Raw genomic sequence first — 18,724 nt, 5'->3', positions numbered from 1 at the left:
TTGGGCTCTAAAACACTTGATTTGGCATTTTATTAAGTCGGGACCAACTTTACATTGGTTTTTCTCAAATCACAATGTAATCTACATTATATTTGAACAAAAGACCTGGCCTTGAAAGGAATATTATATCATGGACTATGCAATATAATGTGCATTCATTGTTCAAATCACTTCTATGAGCAGCAGACGTTTTGACTTGTCATAGCAGGAAAAGCACAGGTGTGACTAATAACATTAATGCTAGCTATTTATAACCCTGAAACTGATGAACTTAATGGAATAGCGCCATCATTAACTATGTATTCACTATGACATTTTGAGCTGTCCCCGGAGAAATAAAAAATACTTGTGTTCCTAAAACATGTGATTTCGGTTGTTCAAGTACAGTTTATTCTTTTAGTTTATGCATAACTTCTTTATCTCTTACAACATGCCCCTTTTGTATCACAAAGTGACAGTCACTGTTTAGAGGTCAACATTTCCCCGTAAGCACATTTTACAACAATGAATATTTGTATCTTTAATTTTCCTGAACGGTTCTCCGGATAAGGAGTCGGGCTCATGTGACACAACAGCAGCGCTGCAAGCACACTTCATGAGAATAGATGCGTGCATATGGGGCAGAGAACAGCTAACAATTAGCATGAAGGCGAGCGTAATGCATTTCTTATTTTGACATTACTCTAGTACTTTACATTTTCCCCAAGTCCTGAAGCAAACTGTATGAGGAAATCTGTGTATTCCTATTACAAGTTCCATTGAAAAAGATGGATTGTTATTTGCTCTTGCACAGAGATCAGGATGACCTTTGCCATCTCCGTTGCTCAAGCGGGCTAAAAGTTAAAATTTAAAGGCCTTGGTGTCATGAAATGCTTCACTCTCTCATCTGTGACTTTTTTGCGTTGCTCCTGATGCTGTGAAATGATTGGCTGCAGAGTCTCGATCAAAAGCTTCTTCAATTCCCCCGTTAGAAGAGCTCCACTAATGTAATCCTGGAGGGGAGTTTAAAGAAACAGAAGTGCATGGGATGAGTGTGCAGAAAGGAAGTTGAGGAGTTCAAGGTAAAAATAAAATAAGGTAAAATAAAGTTTGGAAGTTATCATTAATTTTCTCAATCCTCTAAATCCCCACCTGTCTGATCTTTTCCAGCTGTTCATCATCCTCCAGGAAGAAGGTCAAATACATAAAGGCGACGTCGACATCCGGGTTTCCACCGTACTTCCTGTGCTCTTCCACAGTGTCTTTTCCTCCAGAAAATGCATGTTTGTTGACCTGTGAGTGACGATAACACCCGTCACTCAGCAATTAAAGGCAACATCAATTTCAATTAGCAGTAACTAGTAAAAGCCGCACCTTGTTTTTGATCTGCTTGGGTGTGTCCGTGAGGAAGATAGACGAGTTGGCGTCACTGGCGCTCATCTTGGTCTGCGCTCCCTGCAGGGCTGGGAAGAAGGTTGAGTGCAGCAGGGCTGGTTTGGGGTGTCCGATCCTTGGAGCTACATCACGGGTCATCCTGAAGTAGGGGTCCTGGATGAGCGAGGGGTTAGATACAGGCACATGTCATAGGGAAATATGACTCTCGTATTGTCCTCTATTGCTCTGATACTGTCCTCACCTGGTCTATGGCACAGGGGATGAGACATTGTATGTCCTTTCTGCCTTTAAAGATCTGTGGGAAGGAGTTACTGAATGATGGGGCGGCCTGGATAGCTGGGAAGCTGATCTTTCCTGGATGGATAGAAAATAATAAACAACATGAAGAATCAACGAGGTACACAATATCACTTGAGCATCAGGAAATAATGTAACAAAAACAAACAGGATTACACAAACATATTTGGAAAAATAAAAACATTAGTGCATTTTTCAGCTGCTGGCAAGGACTATGAAAACAAAGAATGATGTCACGTGTCCTTTTTTGTCATTGAACATGTTGTACTAACCAGTTGTTTAAGTGTCCTTACCGATGCAGTCACTGTCTGTGAAGCCAAAGATGCCTTTGACCTGGTTGAATGTCACGTGTTTCTGGATCTTCACCACGTTTCTATAGAATTCAGGTGATGCACTGCAGAAGGTAAAATGAAATTCACATATTTAATAAAACTAGACTAAATAAAGATACCATTTGCTACTAACTGAAAATAATAATACAAATGGTACGGCTTATGTGTATCCCAGAAGGCCCTAGCAGTATAGTCCATCAGATAGGAATATTTTTTACCCCATGTATTCAAGGTCAGAAAAGATGAAGGTTTTGTTCACATCAAAGCCACAGGCAATGATGTCCTTGGCATTTTCCACAGCGTAGCGGTGGCACTCTTCTAGCGTTAGATCCTTCCACAGGTACTTCTCATCATCAGTCAACTGGATCACCAGGGGGATGTCAAATACATCCTGCAACCATCTGCAACAACAGGGGAAGTTTTCGTTGAGACTAATTCATTTGATACTCCCATAAGTTGAAACTGTCGCATGGCTGATTTAACACCTAAATGTGCCTTTAATTGCTTTGGTATTAATAAATATTATAGAGGGATAACTTACTTGGTGAAGATGAAAGGAATGAGGTGACCAACGTGCATGGAATCTGAGGAAGGACCTCTGCCAGTGTAAAGGTAGAAGGACTTGTGCTTCTCATACGCATCAAGGACCTGATGCATATCTCTGGCAAGAAGAGAGATATGAGGAAAGTGATATATTGATGTCTCATTACTCTAATAACACTCAACATCTGTTTTACTTAATGGGAAGTTGGAATAAAGAGGTGACAGGCGGTCAGAGTTGACGTTATTGTAGTGACGCCACCCAATACCGTGCGAGATTTCCATTAACAACAAATAAGGAAAGAGGAAAACATGAAGATATAACATTGATGGCATATTTTTAATACCTAAAGTGCTGACCTGTGTGAGAAGAAAATTCCTCTTCGAAGAAAGTGATGAGGCTTCTGTCCCGAAACCTTTTCTATTCTGTCCACCAGCTCCTGGTCAATTTTACTGCTGCCAAACCTCACTAAAGAAATCACATGATGCCCTCAAATCATCATGAAATGATATCACTGATATAAATGTTTAGATAAGTTTAAATAAAAAATAATATTATTACTAAATATATATTTGCTTTGTGTGAAGGCTACGCTAGAAGCGCATTTGAATCTTACCTATGAGTTTGTCGTAATCCACTCCCTTGGCGTTGCTGGTGGATACGTTCCACGGGTCAACTGTGTCTTCATCATTAGCGCCATCTGCTGATGGCCTGTTGTCGGGGGCAACACAGGTTTCTGAGGGCGGACAGCCTGCTTTGTAATCCTGACCGGTCAACTGTTTGTAGTCTACTTTCAACTTTAGCAGCAACTGGACAGCTGCATCAATTTCAGCCTGAGGAATCCAAACAGTACGGTCAGATAAAGTGGAATGAAGTGTCAATGTCAAAGCTATTCTCATTATATTTTGAACGATTAGTTCAACCAAAATACAAACCTATGCAGATGGTTTTTGTTTTCACCTCACAGTTTCTAAGATTTTGCTATAGGATATTTATACAATGTAGGTGAATGGAAAATCATGTGTAATGCTTACAACACTTAAAAGGACATTTGAACAATTAGATATTCAATAGTAAAAACATCAAGCTAATTGCAGAAAATCTATGGACCTCACTATACATTTTTTTAATGGAACAACGTTATTGTTAATAATGAAATGTTACATTTGCTATTGTCAAGTTACGAATAGATTAGATCAACCAACCCTTTTAATGACAAGAGTTAAATGAACGTTTTCCAACAGTAGATAACAAGCACATACCTTCTCTGCCTTAGCAGTTTTCAAGGCCCTGACTTCTTCTCCTTGTGCTGTCAGTTTCTCGTAGACCTCCATCGGACTATTGGTTCCTTCGCCGTCTCCTTGGCAGTCTGTCATCTTCTTCACACCGACCAGGTAACTTAACAGTAATAAACAAGTTTAAATAGATTAACGTTACTGACCAAGTACACAACATGACTGAAAGGCCGATGCTCTGTATAGAATTTATTTTAACTGTATCTTCCCCCACAAGTTAATAGTTAAACATCCTCCCATATGTCACCGTAAGCTATTGAGCTAGCTAATCGTCCGGTAAGTTACCTCTATGTTTACATCACGCTGCAACGTATCATAAATGATACAACCATTCCGATTATATTTATTAACAGCGGGGCTAATGTGACTTATGATAAATAAGTGAGCAGCCGGCATACCGTATATTCTTCACACACACACACTGCCGACAGCTCATACAACTTGCATCAGCCTGACTGACGTTGTGTTTGGATCTAATTCTTCCCCGGAAAATACGCTTCTTCAAAGGTTCCGTGATTAATTGATGACCGCAAAAGTGCCACAGTGTGAATGTTGTTTAATGGTTTCAGGAGGTTTATTTATCTTTTCGGTTTGATTTAATAACCAATCCAGGAGTTAAACTAACTGTGAGTACAATCAATACGCTGTATACCGGGGGGAGAAACACGCAGCAGGACAGACAATTTGGTTCCTAGCAGTGGCTTTCAAAATAAAAGCTTCTACGCGTGAGCATGTTGTGGCATGGGAAGACATTTCAAAACATTATTTTTATTGCGAAACGCTGCGTAATTTTTATTCAAGGGCAAATGTTTGTTTCTTTCAACCACGGTACCGTTCGGCAGTCAGTGATTTTTGTTTAGCGATGTTGCAGGTACGACATTTGAAGGCAGTTCCGTCAGAAATGCAAACGAACATTCTTTAGCTAATTTTGCTAAATTGATTTCAGTTGGGACACATCTTAACATTAGACCCACGTGCAAACCCGAGGACAGTGTGTTGTCTGTAAATGCACGTAACGTTACGTTTATAGTAATAACTTAAGAAGGTAATCGGGTCTATTCGAATGTATTCAGATTACTACAAGTGACGTGAGTTAGCTCGCTAGCTGTTAGATTGCAATCGTGAATAACTCGAAAATGTCTATCTTTGCAATAACATGTCTGATTAGCGGCCTCGTGGAGCTGGCTGCGTGTTTTTAAATTGCCCCCAAATGAAGACAATACATTCCCAAATAAACATTTGTAAATTAAACTTCTGCTGCTGTATCAAAGCCAAACAGTGCAGTCAGCATACTTTGAATTTGCAGAAACGCAATCCACCACAAGATGTCAGCCAGAGGCCTCCAATGGATAAATGCTTATCTCACCTTCCGTATTCTTTTCTTTACTCACATTACTTTAACGCAGGGTGTCGTCATGTGAAGATGTCGTCATTAGTGGCTTACGAAGATTCCGAACCCGAGGATGATTCTCCTAAACGAACGGAGGAGGTGACGTCAGCTTCCATCCAAACGGGATGTTATGAACCAAACCAAGGAGTCAGGCTGTTTGATTCCTCTCGGACAATACCAAGCCCTCCCTGCTCCGCCACACCTGACCCGGACAGGTCAGTGTTGGTCTATCGTGGAGATGTCTCCGAAAGAAGGAGTTCTTCACTGTGTCCACAACCGCAGCCGCACAGCTGTTTTGGCTGGGAAAGCAAACGTTGCCGTGGCGGCACAGCACGAGATGAGCGTTTAAGAGATACCGCAGGTCCTCGGAGTCTACCTGAGACTCGGGGGAAGATCTCACCCACACAGTCACACAGTTTTGATGGTGGGTTGAGCCCAGCCAAAAGAAATCCCACTGTCCGCTCTGGTGTCAGGCCGTACGTCCCGAAGAGACAGAGGCCCGCCGCCTCATCCGGGACGGTGGACCCGAAGCACCCAGCAGAGCGGGTCCCGGGGAGTCTGATCAGCGAAAGCCAGATTCTTTTGGACGTGTCCGCGAGAGTGAAGCCGTATCTCGCCCACAAGGCCGGCGCTTCAGGGATACCGAGGAGGCTTCTGATGAGCCTGGGGGGCCACCGGGGTCCAGTCAACACTGTGCAGTGGTGTCCTGTGCCTCACCTCAGTCATCTGCTGCTGTCCGCCTCCATGGACAAGACCTTCAAGGTAAAAAGCGCTTCAATCGAAAATAACTTGATGACTTCAGAAATGATGCACATTGAGACATAGCTTTGGAACCTAATAATATATTTGTTGATCGGGTAGTGAAATGATGAATGCTTTCTCAAAGCATATTCATAAAAACTGTATTCTTAGTGTTTTTTTTCTTCTTCTAAAATCCATCCTTCAGCATAGTTTCAGGCGGCTGCCAAGTGCACCGGGAAGGTCCTGGTGGATAATCACTTACCTGACATTGAGTATAATTGGCACAGAGTCACAAGCCGTGCGATAACATCGGCCCTGCTGCCTCGTTTTATAAATGTGCCACAAACCACTTTCTTTACAATGCTATCTGTCGCTTCCAGTTGAATGTATGTCAGAGCCCAGGGGGGGCTTCTTATCTCCCCCTCTCTCTGACTCCCTTATCTTATTCCCCCTCCTTTTCTGTATTTCACTCCAGAAAAATGATCCTTCATTTCCCTACTGTAAAGGTCAGGTCGTGCAGGTGTCTGCTAGGGACTAAATATTTCTATCCGCCCCCCCCCCAACCCCACTCAACATTCTACGTGGTTTCTGAATATTTAATGATTTCAATGTGCACAATATGATTTGCATAACCATACAAGTGCAGCAGTATGGCAGCCACCTCTTCTGGCACCTGGAAAGGGCGGCTTGGAGCAGATGGTGGAGAGAAGGAGCGAAGGGGAGGAGACGACATGGTGGTTTGTATGCAGGGGATTTCTCTTCTTCTCTCTCTCAGCCAGACTAACCAGCTGTTTTCAGTGATATCATTACATAGAGGAGCATGTGCAATACTCTTTTTATCTGTGCACATGTTTATTGAGCCGTTTTTTAACAATTTCAGTGGACGATTTTCAACAGGTGATTCTTTTCTTTCACTGCCGTCTTCATTTGACACAGTAATTCGAGCCCAACTATGGCCCATGCGTGCCTGAACTGCAATCCGAGAGGATTATCAGGTGATCAGGAAGAACAATTTTATCCTCATGATAGTGAGATGCAAAGTTTATTGGAAAGAAAAGTACATGATAATGACGTCTCTCTCTGCCTTTCCTCCTACTTCACTCACTGACTTTCATTTTAGTGATATTAAGTTTCCAAAAATAGTCCCAATACAATGAAATGGCGACTTAACATATTTCTATCCCACTATTTGTGAATGTTAATTAGGAATGTTTATGGAACCCCAGTATGGAGAAATATTAAAATTCATCATCTTTTAAATGGACATAAATATATTGCATACAGAATAACCACTTAAGTTATTTTTAGTTTATATCAGGCACATATTCATACACTCGTTCACGTGGCACTTTTCATTGTCTTGTATTGTAACGTACTGCACAGCGATACTGGCGGTCTGTCAGCACTTCAGCGATTCGCTTCCGTTCACTTTGACTGCAGACAGGACGGACGCGCTCGCTGACGTCTTGGCTCTTTCCTTCCCTTCCCTCCATCGACACACTTAAGGCTTCCTGCGTCTCTTCCTGCCTCCCGTTCGTCAGGTCCTCAGTGGCAGAGTCAGACTATCAATATTCCAGCTGGTTTGTAACCGGTGTTGCCATGGCAACGGCAGGTGAAACGTTGCCGCTTCAAGTTGATGAGACAAACACCAATTTATTGTAAATTTAAAGTGAGATGATCCCAATTAGTCATACTCAAGGATCCACTGACTTAAACATTGGAATTAAATGGGATGCAAATAAACAAATTTCCCCTTGTGCCCAAGTGTCTTGCTTGCTCTCAATTGCTTAGGCGTTGAATGGTGCCTTTATGGTAAGAATCATCATCGCTATAGTCTTTCATTTGAGACAGGGCGTAACCGTTGAAGGCTTTGGCCTTTTGAAGCACTTTTTTTCTCTTTATGTCATAATTGCTTTATTCTAGCTTTCCAATTTTGTGTGACCTTTATCCTCAATGACTTTATTTCATTGTTTTCTGTTCCTGTTTGAGCCGGAACAGAAAACAACACCTACATGCAGCCTAAGCAGTGTTAATGAATAGAATAGATGTTTTGATTGCATATTTTCACACACTCTCGGGGGTTAGGGGCGTTTTTAAAGAGACAGACGCAGCCAACCAAGATTTCCTTTTGTCTTACACAATATGCAAATTAACACACTTTCTTAGTCTTTTCTCATATATATTTTTTCATTCTTCAGATGACAAGAATTACATCACTAACATCGCCTTTAGAAGTGTTTTTGCTATGGTGGCTATTTCCTATTATACTATATTAGAACCCCACTCGGTAGACCCTTGTATGTTAAATACTATGCTGAGGGTTAAGTAACATGTCAAATATGTTAGAAGTCTGGAAGTTGAATACTTTGAGGCTCTATTGCCCATGGATCCGTTTTTTTTTAACCTTGAGATGGCAGTGTAGTAGCAGATAAATGCTATGCATCAACAGTATGATTCTCTTTCTGTCCCTTCATTCTCACCCTTAAGGCATCTCTTGGATTCTGTTTGTTAAACTACTGGCTGCCGGATTGATACGTCGGCACGTCCGGCTTCTCTGTCTCTCTCCCTTCCATCTGTCTCCTGTGGGAGCCGCGTTCGCCTGCAGAACTTCTCCATGCGGTTCTTCTCTTTCTCATGCTGTATGGAGATCTGGGCTTTAATAATGAAACGCAGGGGGAGGCAGCGAGGGATTGGCAGCGCCCCACGGATCTTCAAAGTTCCTCTGTGGCCAGGGCAACGCCGGGGAAAGAGGAAGAATAAAACGCTTCATCATTAGTGTCGTATACCTCAGTAGCGCCAAATCAGACCCCGACTGGATTTAAGGAGATACTTTAGTCTTTCAATGTGACAGAAAATCCGTCTTTCAGTTAATCGTTTAAAAAAAAAAAAAGAAGCACGTCACAATATTGACCAACCCGAGAATCAATGCCAAAATCCAGACAAGAGCAATCTGGCAGGTTCTGCTTTCTAGGCCGCTTCACACATTCTATTTACCCCGTGATATAACGTGTCATGCCAGCAAGGTGTTCAGTGGTGCAGTTGCAAACAAGCAACACACGGGTAGTTTCTCTCTCCTGCTCTGTCTTTAATCAGAGAAGCCTCAAACAATACAAAGTCATTAAAGCCATTACTCCTCGCAGGAAACTGATTGAAGGACCACTTAAATGTAATTAGTTTGATTAGTTCACTATAATGGTTGGCTTTTAATTCCAGAAAATAAGCCTGTTTTTTGTGCTTGTTATGCCGATTTATTGAGTTGCACTCGGATGACTGATTTAATTTTGTATGTTACAATAGAATTCACGTGATTAAGATTTGCGAGGATTATCTTCATCTTCTCAGCTCTCAAAGTCATTCACCAGATCCCACGATGTGTAGTGCTAGCGGACACATAGAAGGCATCGTCCTGAAAGGCAGAGCAGTGGCCCGCCAAAACCGACGCCGGGGCTGTTCGACTGTCGCTGGACTGCTCCGAAACCTCGTCAGATCCTCTGCGTTTGAAGCCCGGCACAGTGCGTCAGTGCCCTGTGACGCCTTCTCTCCGTTACACGCTATGCCGTTTCATCTGGTCTTTTTTGCGGCGCCTTTTAACCGCATCTACAGAACGATTCTTTTTTTTCTTTTTCTTTTATTCTTTTTTTTTTTAAGAGCACACAGAGGAGGAGCACATCTTACCAATATAATCTTTCATTCTAGATCTGAAAATAGCTTTAAACCTGCAGAAGCTGCCTGTCAATTATAATTGGAGCCTGCTGTCGTGCAGTAGAGCTACAGGAGCTCGTTTCCAGAGCGGTTTGAGCCTGTCAGTAACGGGGACCAGGGGTGTTTGTGTATTCGGCTTGATGCCATGTGCTCATCTCCGGCAGGTGTGGGATGGCGCGGAGAGCGGCCGATGCCTGAGGGTCTACGCCTGCCATTCGGGGGCCGTGCGGGACGCCCGCTGGACCCCCTGCGGGCGCCACCTTCTGTCTGGCTCCTTTGACAACACGGCTGTGATCACAGACGTAGAGACAGGTGAAAAGCGACACTTTTATCTGGGTCTGATGAACACAATGTCACACGACAAACACCCACAAAGTCACTCTTAACGGAAATCTACATGGGAAAGAATTCTGTGTCGACCAGTCAAATTTCTGGTGTTGCGGGGAGACAAAAAATTTTAGTTCTGTGAAGTAAATACAAATGTATAGTCATTTATGTGTAGAGGGATTTTGGATTGCCTTTGGGCCCAGAGCTTGTTATAAATTCATTGTGCAAATTGCTGATCTGCTTTTCTCTTCTGTCATGAGACATTTCAGTGGCGTCCTTCAAAATCCACATTTCTAGAGCAAATGCCTCCGAACTGGGCCGCCATGCCTTTCCAAAGATCCCTCCAAGTGCCGCCAAGAAATGTTGCCTTTGTTTCCCAAAAAGTCAATGAAACAACCACCTATTCCCTGTAGTTGGTATTCCAAAATCCTTTTGAGGTCCAGCCACAATGTGACGAATATTACTGTACAATGTAAATTATTACATTCATTTCTTGTACCATATTTTATTACAATATTTTTTATCATATTTTCTTTTTCTTTTAATTTGTATTAACAATAACTCACAGCAAAATTGTGTTTGTCAGCCCTTTGTGGGACGATAAAAATGATTCAAGGTGACATTCACAACTAATCAATAATCTGGTTTGCTTTGGAATTGCTCTTTTCTCTCCGGCCGACATAAAATCCTGGCACAGAGGATGAGAACTAGTCGTCCAAACAATCTGCAGCATGGACGCTGCTTGTTCAGCCCTTCTCTCATTCAGCGTGGTTACATGGATTCGAATAACTGGCTTAGTCCGACTGAAATCGAATTATCCGTTTCATGTAAACACCTTTGTCCGACTGTGCGGTCCGACTACGATCCGACTAACAACCCTGGATAACTCGATCTGATCCAGTTGATAGTTCGACTATTGCGGCATGTAACGGTGAATCGGATAAGGAACTGGACTTTGCGTCTTTGCGCATGCTTGAGATCATGACGGCGTCTTCTCTCCGTTATCAAATCAGCCAATAGCGCCATTCGCTGTACTCCTATTAACATAATGCACACATAGTAGAGGGATGTAGCTTCACCTTGCTCTCCGTTCGCCATCTTTCTCGTAATGTTTATGTTGATGTTGTTGTTGGTAGTGGTGAAGAGGTCAAGCGGAAATGGCTGTATCACAACTAGTTGTAATGAAAACAGCGCCACCTATCGTATCGGATATGACATGCTTTTGGCCAATGATTCGATTTATTCACTGCCATGTATATTGGGATAATAGCACCTCCCCCCGAAATATAGCATAGTCCGACTAAGCAAAGATTCGAATTATACCATCATGTAACCACACTGAGTTACTTCCACTGAAGCGATTCGGGAATGTAGCAAGATGTTGGTCTGATCAAAGAGTCACAGAGGACACTAAACATTTTCAACACTTTTTTCCCCCCCTGCTGTCCCCTCATCAACGTTTATTATGTCGCTGTGGTTATATATGGAGAAGAAGACCTTGTTTTGAAGCCCCTGTGGCCTCCACATCTCTAGGGTCAACACACTGCTCTGATGACTTGCTGCCGTTTTCACTTCCCCTCTCAGCGTGTCTGTCAATACTGCCAATAGAGCCTACGGATAAGGGCTTGTCAGCCCTATTAAACACACAGGCTGCTCCAGGAAGGGGATCAATAATGGATACATCACCACAGGAGCAGCGGCCGTGACCTTAGACCGGAAACATAACAAACCACAACCGTATACAGCCTTAGATAGAACAATATTTTGGTCTTTGGCATCTGCGGTTGTCGTGCTCAGCACTGTAGGATGATGTCCTAGTAGGGTCAAAAGAACAGCTCTGAAGCTATTTACTGATTTGTGTAAGAATGTAATACGACCCATCTTGTCCTGAGGACAGATGCTGCAGATGTGTGCTGGCGTCACACAGCAATAAGCATTCCTATTGCAGCGCGAGGTGAAGAACACATTATTGAAAACGTATTGATTGCCTATAAATATCTGAGTGCACGACCACGGCACTGGCCCTTTACAACCACTTGTCTTCAAGCAGGGGAAAGAACACGGATACCAAGCTGCATCATTTGCATCCATAATTTAAGTGCAAACTGATACGAGGTTCTCGTCCCATATTTCCTGAGGAGTACTTATGCGAGACTCACAAAAGGCAGACAACAATGTTCTGGCATCATTACAACAGTGATATCTGGATCCAACATTCATGCATCTTCTGTGTTGATACTCAATCTGGCCTGAGTGATGTGCCACTCAGGCAGCTGAGTGTTTGCCACATCACACTGGCATGAGGATGAATGGGATCTTTACACTCCTCACGGTAATGCAAAGCCTCTCCACTCAAACGAGGAAGACAGCTGGGTCTATTCTGCTCAATTGCACTCTATCCTGAGATGTCTGCAAGCCCTTCAATCATCGGTGGGAGTCTTACAGGACACCTGACCCCCTATTTTACCACAGCGTACCTATCCCAGCGCTGCACGTTGAGGTATGCCCAACGGGAACGGTAAAGGAGGATTCTGTGTGGAACCATTTTCCTCGGTCATCTCTACAGCCGCTCTTGTGTCCAGATAAATTGATGGAGTGTCGTATCCACCGCGGGCCACAGGCAGGCCGTCACAGCTGATCGGCCAAAGCAGAGGGAGAGCAGGTTTAGGGGCATTAGGCAAAAAGAGAAGAGAGGAAGGACGAAAGAGAAAGGACTCTAGAGAGGCTAAACACATTCAGAGAAAGAAACGGAGAGAGCGGAGGTTTGGGAGTGGAATACCTTTGTTTGATGTGAAGGGCGTCTGTGCGAAGTGGCAGGCGCCGTCCAGGTTTATCATCGTGTCGCGGTTGACGTCTCGGTTTGTGTATGCAGAACTCCAGTCTTCTGTCCAGATCCGTTCAGGCGAGAGCAGAGCAGAGGTTGTCTTTGCTTTCCGAAAAACCGTAATACACAGATGTAGCGCCAGAAATATTTGTCATCCTTGTTGTGAAAGTCTACACTATTCAGTATTATTTGCAACCCTTCTGTCATCAGCAACGCTTTATGGGACTCGAGAGGGAAGCTGCTGCCAACTTGTGCCTGATCAGCAATCCAAGGATCCAGAGGTTGCAGAAAAATGACCCGACCCCTCGAGCCTATTTTAAGAAATATTATCTGGAGACGACTTGTCAAAACCAAGTAGTGTGTTGCCGACCTTTGCCCGCGGTGCGGTGACCTGCTTTGATGGATCCGATAATGAGGAAGGATGTTCAGTTTATCCCAGCTTCCTTCTCGTCCAGATCTCGTCCCCCCCCCCTAATTCCTTCTGCACCGTAGTCGTCCAGTTCGTGTGCCAGCGCTTAACCGTGATCACAGTTCTTTTAGAACTATAAAGTGATCTATTGTGAGTGGAGGGACCGATCTGTGCAGGCTTCCCTTATCTGACCTCTCAGGCAAGCTAATTAATGTGGCTTAACTAAACATGACAAGGCCCGATTCATTATGACGAGCATGTTGCTATCTCGTTGTCTCGCATAACTTGAGTTTAAAATCTGGGTGACAGATCTCCGTATCGCTGTGGTTAAGCCAATTTAGCAGGAAGTGTGTGTGTGAATCAAATTACTTGTTAAAACTTTGGGATCAATGCAATTTAACTGGGAGGCATTCTAGTCTGCCATTAAAAGAAAGAGTCCACTTTTGCTGCACTTTCTTCGCTGTGACTCATGCAGCTTCTAAAACGACCTGGTAAGAACATACTGGAACAAGAGGATAACGAAGTGCATTTTGTTGTGGCTTAGACTGTTTTGGATTTCTTGTTGTTTGTTCTGTGAATTAATGAGGAGCTGTTGAACCCCGAGGTGGTTTGGATTACGTTTGACTACTGGCTCAAATTCCGTCTTAGCTGTTCATGTAGCCGTTTTCTCAGGAAAATAATCTTGCTTCGTACCCTCTCAGGTCTAATTGTTTTTAAGGCCCCCGATGTTTTTTTTAGCATGAGATTTTTAAATTGATTGTTAGATCAAGGTACTTCAAACCAAGACAGTGTTTCCTATTCTGGGTTCTCATCTCTACGGGTCTTTGCGAGCTTAGATTATTCTTTTTGCCCATTCAATCAACTTTGTGGATCCTTATAATTTAACATTTTGCAACCTGCACAACACAACAAGCTGTGCAATGTATCAGATTTCTCGTCATCGCCTGCCATCACTAGGAGGAGTGACAAACGTACAGTCTAATGATATGAAATAGTTTCTATTTTTTTTATAAGAAACCATTCATGTTTGATATCAAGCTCTTTTTAGTGACAAAGACATTTGATCAAAGGTCAATGGGTCTGTAGTCTGTACTGATCAGTTAGTCTTCAAAGACATTTTGAAAGGACATTGAGTTGGGAATCTAATCTATGGCAACAAATTACAGAAATATTCAATGTGTCTTTTGCCATTGAGCTTGTTTATGAATCTCTGTGTAGCAAAGGCGACGATACAATTTAATTATACAGAAGAATCAAACGTCTTTTTGCACGGAGGATTGGACACAGTGCGCTCAATAAACCAAAGACAAGCAGAATTCACTTCATTTCTAATGTGTTCAGTTCAGTCGTTGCTGTGTGAAGAAATGTGTAATTAAGCTTTTCATGTAGCGCAAATTGCAACGGGTTGTCTTAAGTCATTAGTTTAATAGTCCGAGCATTGTATTCCTCGTACAGAAGAACACACGCAGCATGTGCTGCCTTCTCTTTCTTCAAAATGGCAGCTTAACGGCACTCACAAAAGCATTAACGTAGACCTGACTGCGTCGGAGCACAATAGCGGCGCACAACTTCCTCGAGAAAAACCGTATTCCTTATGTGTGGGTAAACTGTGCTGATATGGAAACCCACCAGTTAATGTACGAGCTGCCGACTCAAGCTACTCCATTGTGTTTATGTATTTGTGAATGTGACTGAAGGAGTCGCTGATGTACTGGTTCATTCAGACAGACGTGTGCAGCAGCAGCAGCAGAGATTAAACTCCTGCAAGTTAATGGCTTTGGCCGCTTACACAACTCTTGGAAATGTCTGAGCCCAGAGTGGATCGAAACCAGTCAGAGTTGAGCTGGAAATGAGTACCGTGGAGCTCCGGTGTAAACATCGGAAGCACTGCATGCTCTGTGTGAATCAGCTCAAGTTGCACCTGAGTTTCTTTACAAGGGGCGTTGTGAAAAGCATCTGCTTTACTTAAAATCTCTCATTTTTGCGGTTTATTTGAAAATATTTCAAATCAAAATACCTTATATCAGGAATGAAAGAAACTTGACGTATGAGCGCCGTACAACTGATCATTTAACTTGTCTATTTTTCCCTGCAGGGCAGCAGGTAGTGGAATTGGACAACCAGTTCAAAGTGATGCGCGTGGTGCCGCATCCCAGCAGCCCAGAGGTGTTCCTGTGTGGAGGTCACAGTTCAATGGTCAATGCCTGGGACTCTCGCAGCTGCAAGGTCAAAGTTATTACTGCCCCACGGTAGATTTATCATTTAATTGCCTCTGGTTCACAGTGTGTTCTTTGACCTTAGAAAGGTCAGACTGTAAACTCATGCTTGTCATCCACAGCTCAGAGCTACACATTTAAGCCATGCTTTATTTCCCTTAAAGGATAATATTGCTCTATGCATAGAAGCAACGCTGCGTCATCGCACTTATTGTTCATAGTAAAACTTTAATTGAAATGTGGGACTCATAAATAGCTGCTGTGATGCTGCAACCTGTTATTGCTATTACGCTTAATGGACTGTTTTATATGATAACCCTTTTCACCTCCTTAGAAACTGAGTGCTCTCACGTCATTTTATTCCCTCAAAGCTAAATAGTTTCCCTGCAGGCTTTTTAGATTCAATACAACAGCGATTGCTTCTGGTTTTAATGTGAGTTACAGAGAGTGTCTACGAGTCCTCAGGAAATAGCTTCCTAAAGTGGTTGCATCCCGGCTGCTTGTCAGTCTGAGTGCTGAGCCGTGTTCTTCTTGCTTTGGGGGGAAATTATCACCCTAGATACAAAGGGCCTACAGGCGCAACAGTGTAAACTGTTCATCTGAAGTCTTTCCAAACGGGCGAGTGAGGTCTACTGTGTCATATTAAAACTCTACTGAACTTCCAATGATAAGAGCGGGAGTTTAAAGTTTGGTTCAAGTTACAAAGGATGACCCGACAGAACCTTTAAAGGCAGAGGACACTGAGACACTACTGCGTTTGCCTTCTTTTAACTGCTATTTGAGCCGAGTGTCGGCAACTAGTAGAAAACGATAGAAGCATCATGGATGGCAGGAATTCTAACTAAAATAACAATAATTGTAACTAAAACTAAATATGTTATAAATAACTACATGAGATTCTTCACACAGCAACTCTTCCCACTGCTTCGTAGATTGAATAAGATGTCTATAGGAAGGCTTTTAAGAGAACTCGATGCTCCTTTGTGTGTCTCCAGGTGGTGAAAGTGTACAAAGCCGGCATCCAGCAGACCCTGGACATCCTGTTTCTAAGAGGCGGAGCGAGTTTCATAACAAGCTCCGACTGCGTGAGCAGAGACTCCGCCGACCGCACCCTCATCGCCTGGGACTACCAGACCACAGCCAAGGTCTCCAACCAGATCTACCAGGTGATATCAGCGTGAATGAGAGACAAATACACCACCTGAGTAAAGTGGCGTGTTTGTCGTGCGCGTTCAACTGAGTGACCTTTGTGCTGCGTCTGTTTGTGAATCAGCATTTCCGCATTTGAATGGAGGATTTGTTTGAGTAGTAGAGGAAATCTTTGGAGTTCTGTAATTTATTCATGCTATTGGACAAAATAACAACAACATCGGAATGTCTCGTGTAATACAACTCAAACCGTGCCGTCAGAAATTAACACAGTAGACCAATTGCCAGATGTGACAGGATCTCAACATAACGCCTTTTCCAAATAATAATAGTTTGACATGTAGCTGACTTTGTTGTTTACTAATTCCCCTACTGGACCCCCCCCTCCACTCATTTGGCCACCAGGAGCGATACACGTGCCCCAGCCTGGCTCTCCACCCACTGGAGGAGTCCTTTGTTGCCCAGACCAACGGGGACTACATGGCCGTGTTCTCCTCCCAGCAGCCCTATAGAATGAACAAGAGGCGGCGATACGAAGGACACAAGGTCAGTAACGAGTGTGGCCTCGGGGGTGTGGGGGGGGGGTTGGTCGGGGTTAACGAGGGCCTGATCGATGCAGGATGTACGAACAACCTCTGCTACAACCCGCGTGTACACAACACTGTAGAAACACAGACGCAGCCTACACGACATATCGCTGACGTCGCACCGCAGATCCATCGCCGGTTTCCTCGGCAACAGGCGAGCTCCCCCCAAAGCAAACGCAATAAGTACAAAACAATATTTCCACCGAGTAAGGCAAACAGAGCAGATTATTGCTGGCAAATACAAGTGAAAGCATGATGAGCTGATACAGTGGTTTGTTGATTCAAGACAAATCCAGAGGGACATGAAAAAAAGTGGTGTCTCACATTCGACTTCCCGTTTCTTTCCCTTCTAACAGATTATATGTGTATGACAAAGCCTTTCATGTCATTGTAAATATTTAATTGCTTATTACAAATTACAGATAGTGTCTATTTGTAGATTGTAGGTCATATACAGACTAAGATATTATTCCTAATTCATTTATAGGGTAAGAGAAAGCCTAACAAATGATGAGGCCGTTGCATTATGAGTTAAACAAACTTAATTTTTCATCTTGTAGGTATAGAAAAGTGAGTACAAAAGGTTGTGCAGAGAAGTACATCAACACATTTACAAGCTGAGAACAGACACAAAAACAAAGGGCATATGCTTACTGCGGAAAATAGCGTAGGTGTGTGCGCCTTTGAGTCCATTAGATATTTCCATCCATTGAGTGTTTATTAACGTTGACTACTAATATGGGATATAGTATACATTTTCAATTGTCATTTTCTGAAACTATTATATATATTTGCTGCACATGGGCTTTTGAGCGTTATAACAATAATATAGACTGATGTAGACTTATCGATCTAATGGTCCGTATCATTTTATGTCATCATACAAGTGCAGCCATTTGTATGACTCTACTCTTGATCTTTAAACACGCTAGAGGAGATTGCATGTATTTCTATACAAAGATGCTAAACAACGTGGCAGACTGCAGATGATTCAATTTTTCCATTTGACTTTGTAATGTTGTTGGGTTTTTTTATTTGCCGTAAACGCATACTTCCCGGAAATTCAATTGAAAACCTGTTTTCATGATTAAACGCTCCCGGTGGAAGCCTATTGCATTGTAATTGACCCTCACTGCATATTCCCCTTCTAGGTGCAGGGATACGCGGTGCAGTGCGAGTTTTCTCCGGATGGAACCATCCTGGCGTCAGGAAGCTCGAGCGGCTCCGCTCACTTCTACGACTTCCACAATGCCCACACGCTACACACTCTGCGCGCCCACAGCCAGCCCTGCCTGTGTGTTTCTCAGCATCCCGTCCTCCCCGCGACTGCGGCCACCTGCGACTGGGCCGGCGAGATCAAGGTCTGGCACTAAGCCATGTGAAGGAACTGGTGAATATGGACAATGGCAAAACCCAGGCATCATCTCTAAGATAATATTCATTACCACTATGAGAAATGAACAGAAAGCTCATTTGTTTTTTTTATGGCTGAATAATAAATCTGCATTAAATAGACAGAGGAGTGGCTTCAATCAGTTAT

At 43.2% G+C, this 18,724-nt stretch overlaps 2 protein-coding genes across 5 annotated transcripts; one reads left to right on the top strand and one right to left on the bottom strand.

Moving 5' to 3' along the window:
• Positions 1 to 367: 367 nt before the first annotated feature.
• Positions 368 to 5,337, bottom strand: wars1 (tryptophanyl-tRNA synthetase 1). Of its 3 annotated transcripts, none has more exons than XM_040199221.2 (11): positions 5,206 to 5,337; positions 3,807 to 3,942; positions 3,161 to 3,377; positions 2,904 to 3,012; positions 2,545 to 2,664; positions 2,222 to 2,404; positions 1,965 to 2,065; positions 1,616 to 1,728; positions 1,354 to 1,527; positions 1,132 to 1,272; positions 368 to 992 (listed from the first exon to the last, which is right to left on the bottom strand). In XM_040199221.2, exons 2-11 carry the CDS (start codon positions 3,918 to 3,920, stop codon positions 834 to 836), a joined length of 1,431 nt encoding a protein of 476 aa, XP_040055155.2. In that variant the 5' UTR covers positions 3,921 to 3,942; positions 5,206 to 5,337; the 3' UTR covers positions 368 to 833. The 3 variants fall into 3 exon arrangements, with proteins under 3 accessions (XP_040055155.2, XP_040055153.2, XP_077946136.1); XM_040199219.2 differs by lacking the exon at positions 5,206 to 5,337 and adding an exon at positions 4,238 to 4,502; XM_078090010.1 differs by lacking the exon at positions 5,206 to 5,337 and adding an exon at positions 4,125 to 4,315.
• wdr25 (WD repeat domain 25) lies at positions 4,539 to 18,699 on the top strand. 2 transcript variants are annotated; one of them, XM_040199217.2, is made up of 7 exons: positions 4,539 to 4,710; positions 5,246 to 5,991; positions 9,837 to 9,984; positions 15,328 to 15,458; positions 16,444 to 16,614; positions 17,003 to 17,143; positions 18,336 to 18,699. In XM_040199217.2, the coding sequence occupies exons 2-7, from the start codon at positions 5,263 to 5,265 to the stop codon at positions 18,555 to 18,557; spliced, it is 1,542 nt and encodes a 513-aa protein (XP_040055151.2). In that variant the 5' UTR covers positions 4,539 to 4,710; positions 5,246 to 5,262; the 3' UTR covers positions 18,558 to 18,699. The 2 variants fall into 2 exon arrangements, with proteins under 2 accessions (XP_040055151.2, XP_077946135.1); XM_078090009.1 differs by lacking the exon at positions 4,539 to 4,710 and having other exon boundaries at positions 5,263 to 5,991; positions 15,336 to 15,481.
• The last annotated feature ends 25 nt before the right edge of the window (positions 18,700 to 18,724 follow it).

Source organism: Gasterosteus aculeatus, chromosome 15, assembly GCF_964276395.1.
Source record: "Gasterosteus aculeatus chromosome 15, fGasAcu3.hap1.1, whole genome shotgun sequence".
Classification (NCBI taxonomy): Eukaryota; Metazoa; Chordata; class Actinopteri; order Perciformes; family Gasterosteidae; genus Gasterosteus; species Gasterosteus aculeatus.
The sequence above is the reverse complement of the archived record's forward strand: the minus strand, read 5'-3'. Positions and strand labels throughout refer to the sequence as shown.

Excerpts from the sequence above, each read along its gene's own strand:
- wdr25 (XM_078090009.1), top strand. The coding sequence starts at position 5,263 with ATGTCGTCATTAGTGGCTTACGAAGATTCCGAACCCGAGGATGATTCT. Across the intron at positions 9,985-15,335 it reads GATCACAGACGTAGAGACAG|GTAGTGGAATTGGACAACCA; the intron begins GTGAAAAGCGAC and ends GCAGGGCAGCAG. Across the intron at positions 15,482-16,443 it reads AAAGTTATTACTGCCCCACG|GTGGTGAAAGTGTACAAAGC; the intron begins GTAGATTTATCA and ends GTGTGTCTCCAG.
- wars1 (XM_040199219.2), bottom strand. The coding sequence starts at position 4,275 with ATGAGCTGTCGGCAGTGTGTGTGTGTGAAGAATATACG. Across the intron at positions 2,665-2,903 it reads GGAATTTTCTTCTCACACAG|AGATATGCATCAGGTCCTTG; the intron begins GTCAGCACTTTA and ends TCTTCTTGCCAG. Across the intron at positions 1,729-1,964 it reads CACAGACAGTGACTGCATCG|GAAAGATCAGCTTCCCAGCT; the intron begins GTAAGGACACTT and ends CTATCCATCCAG.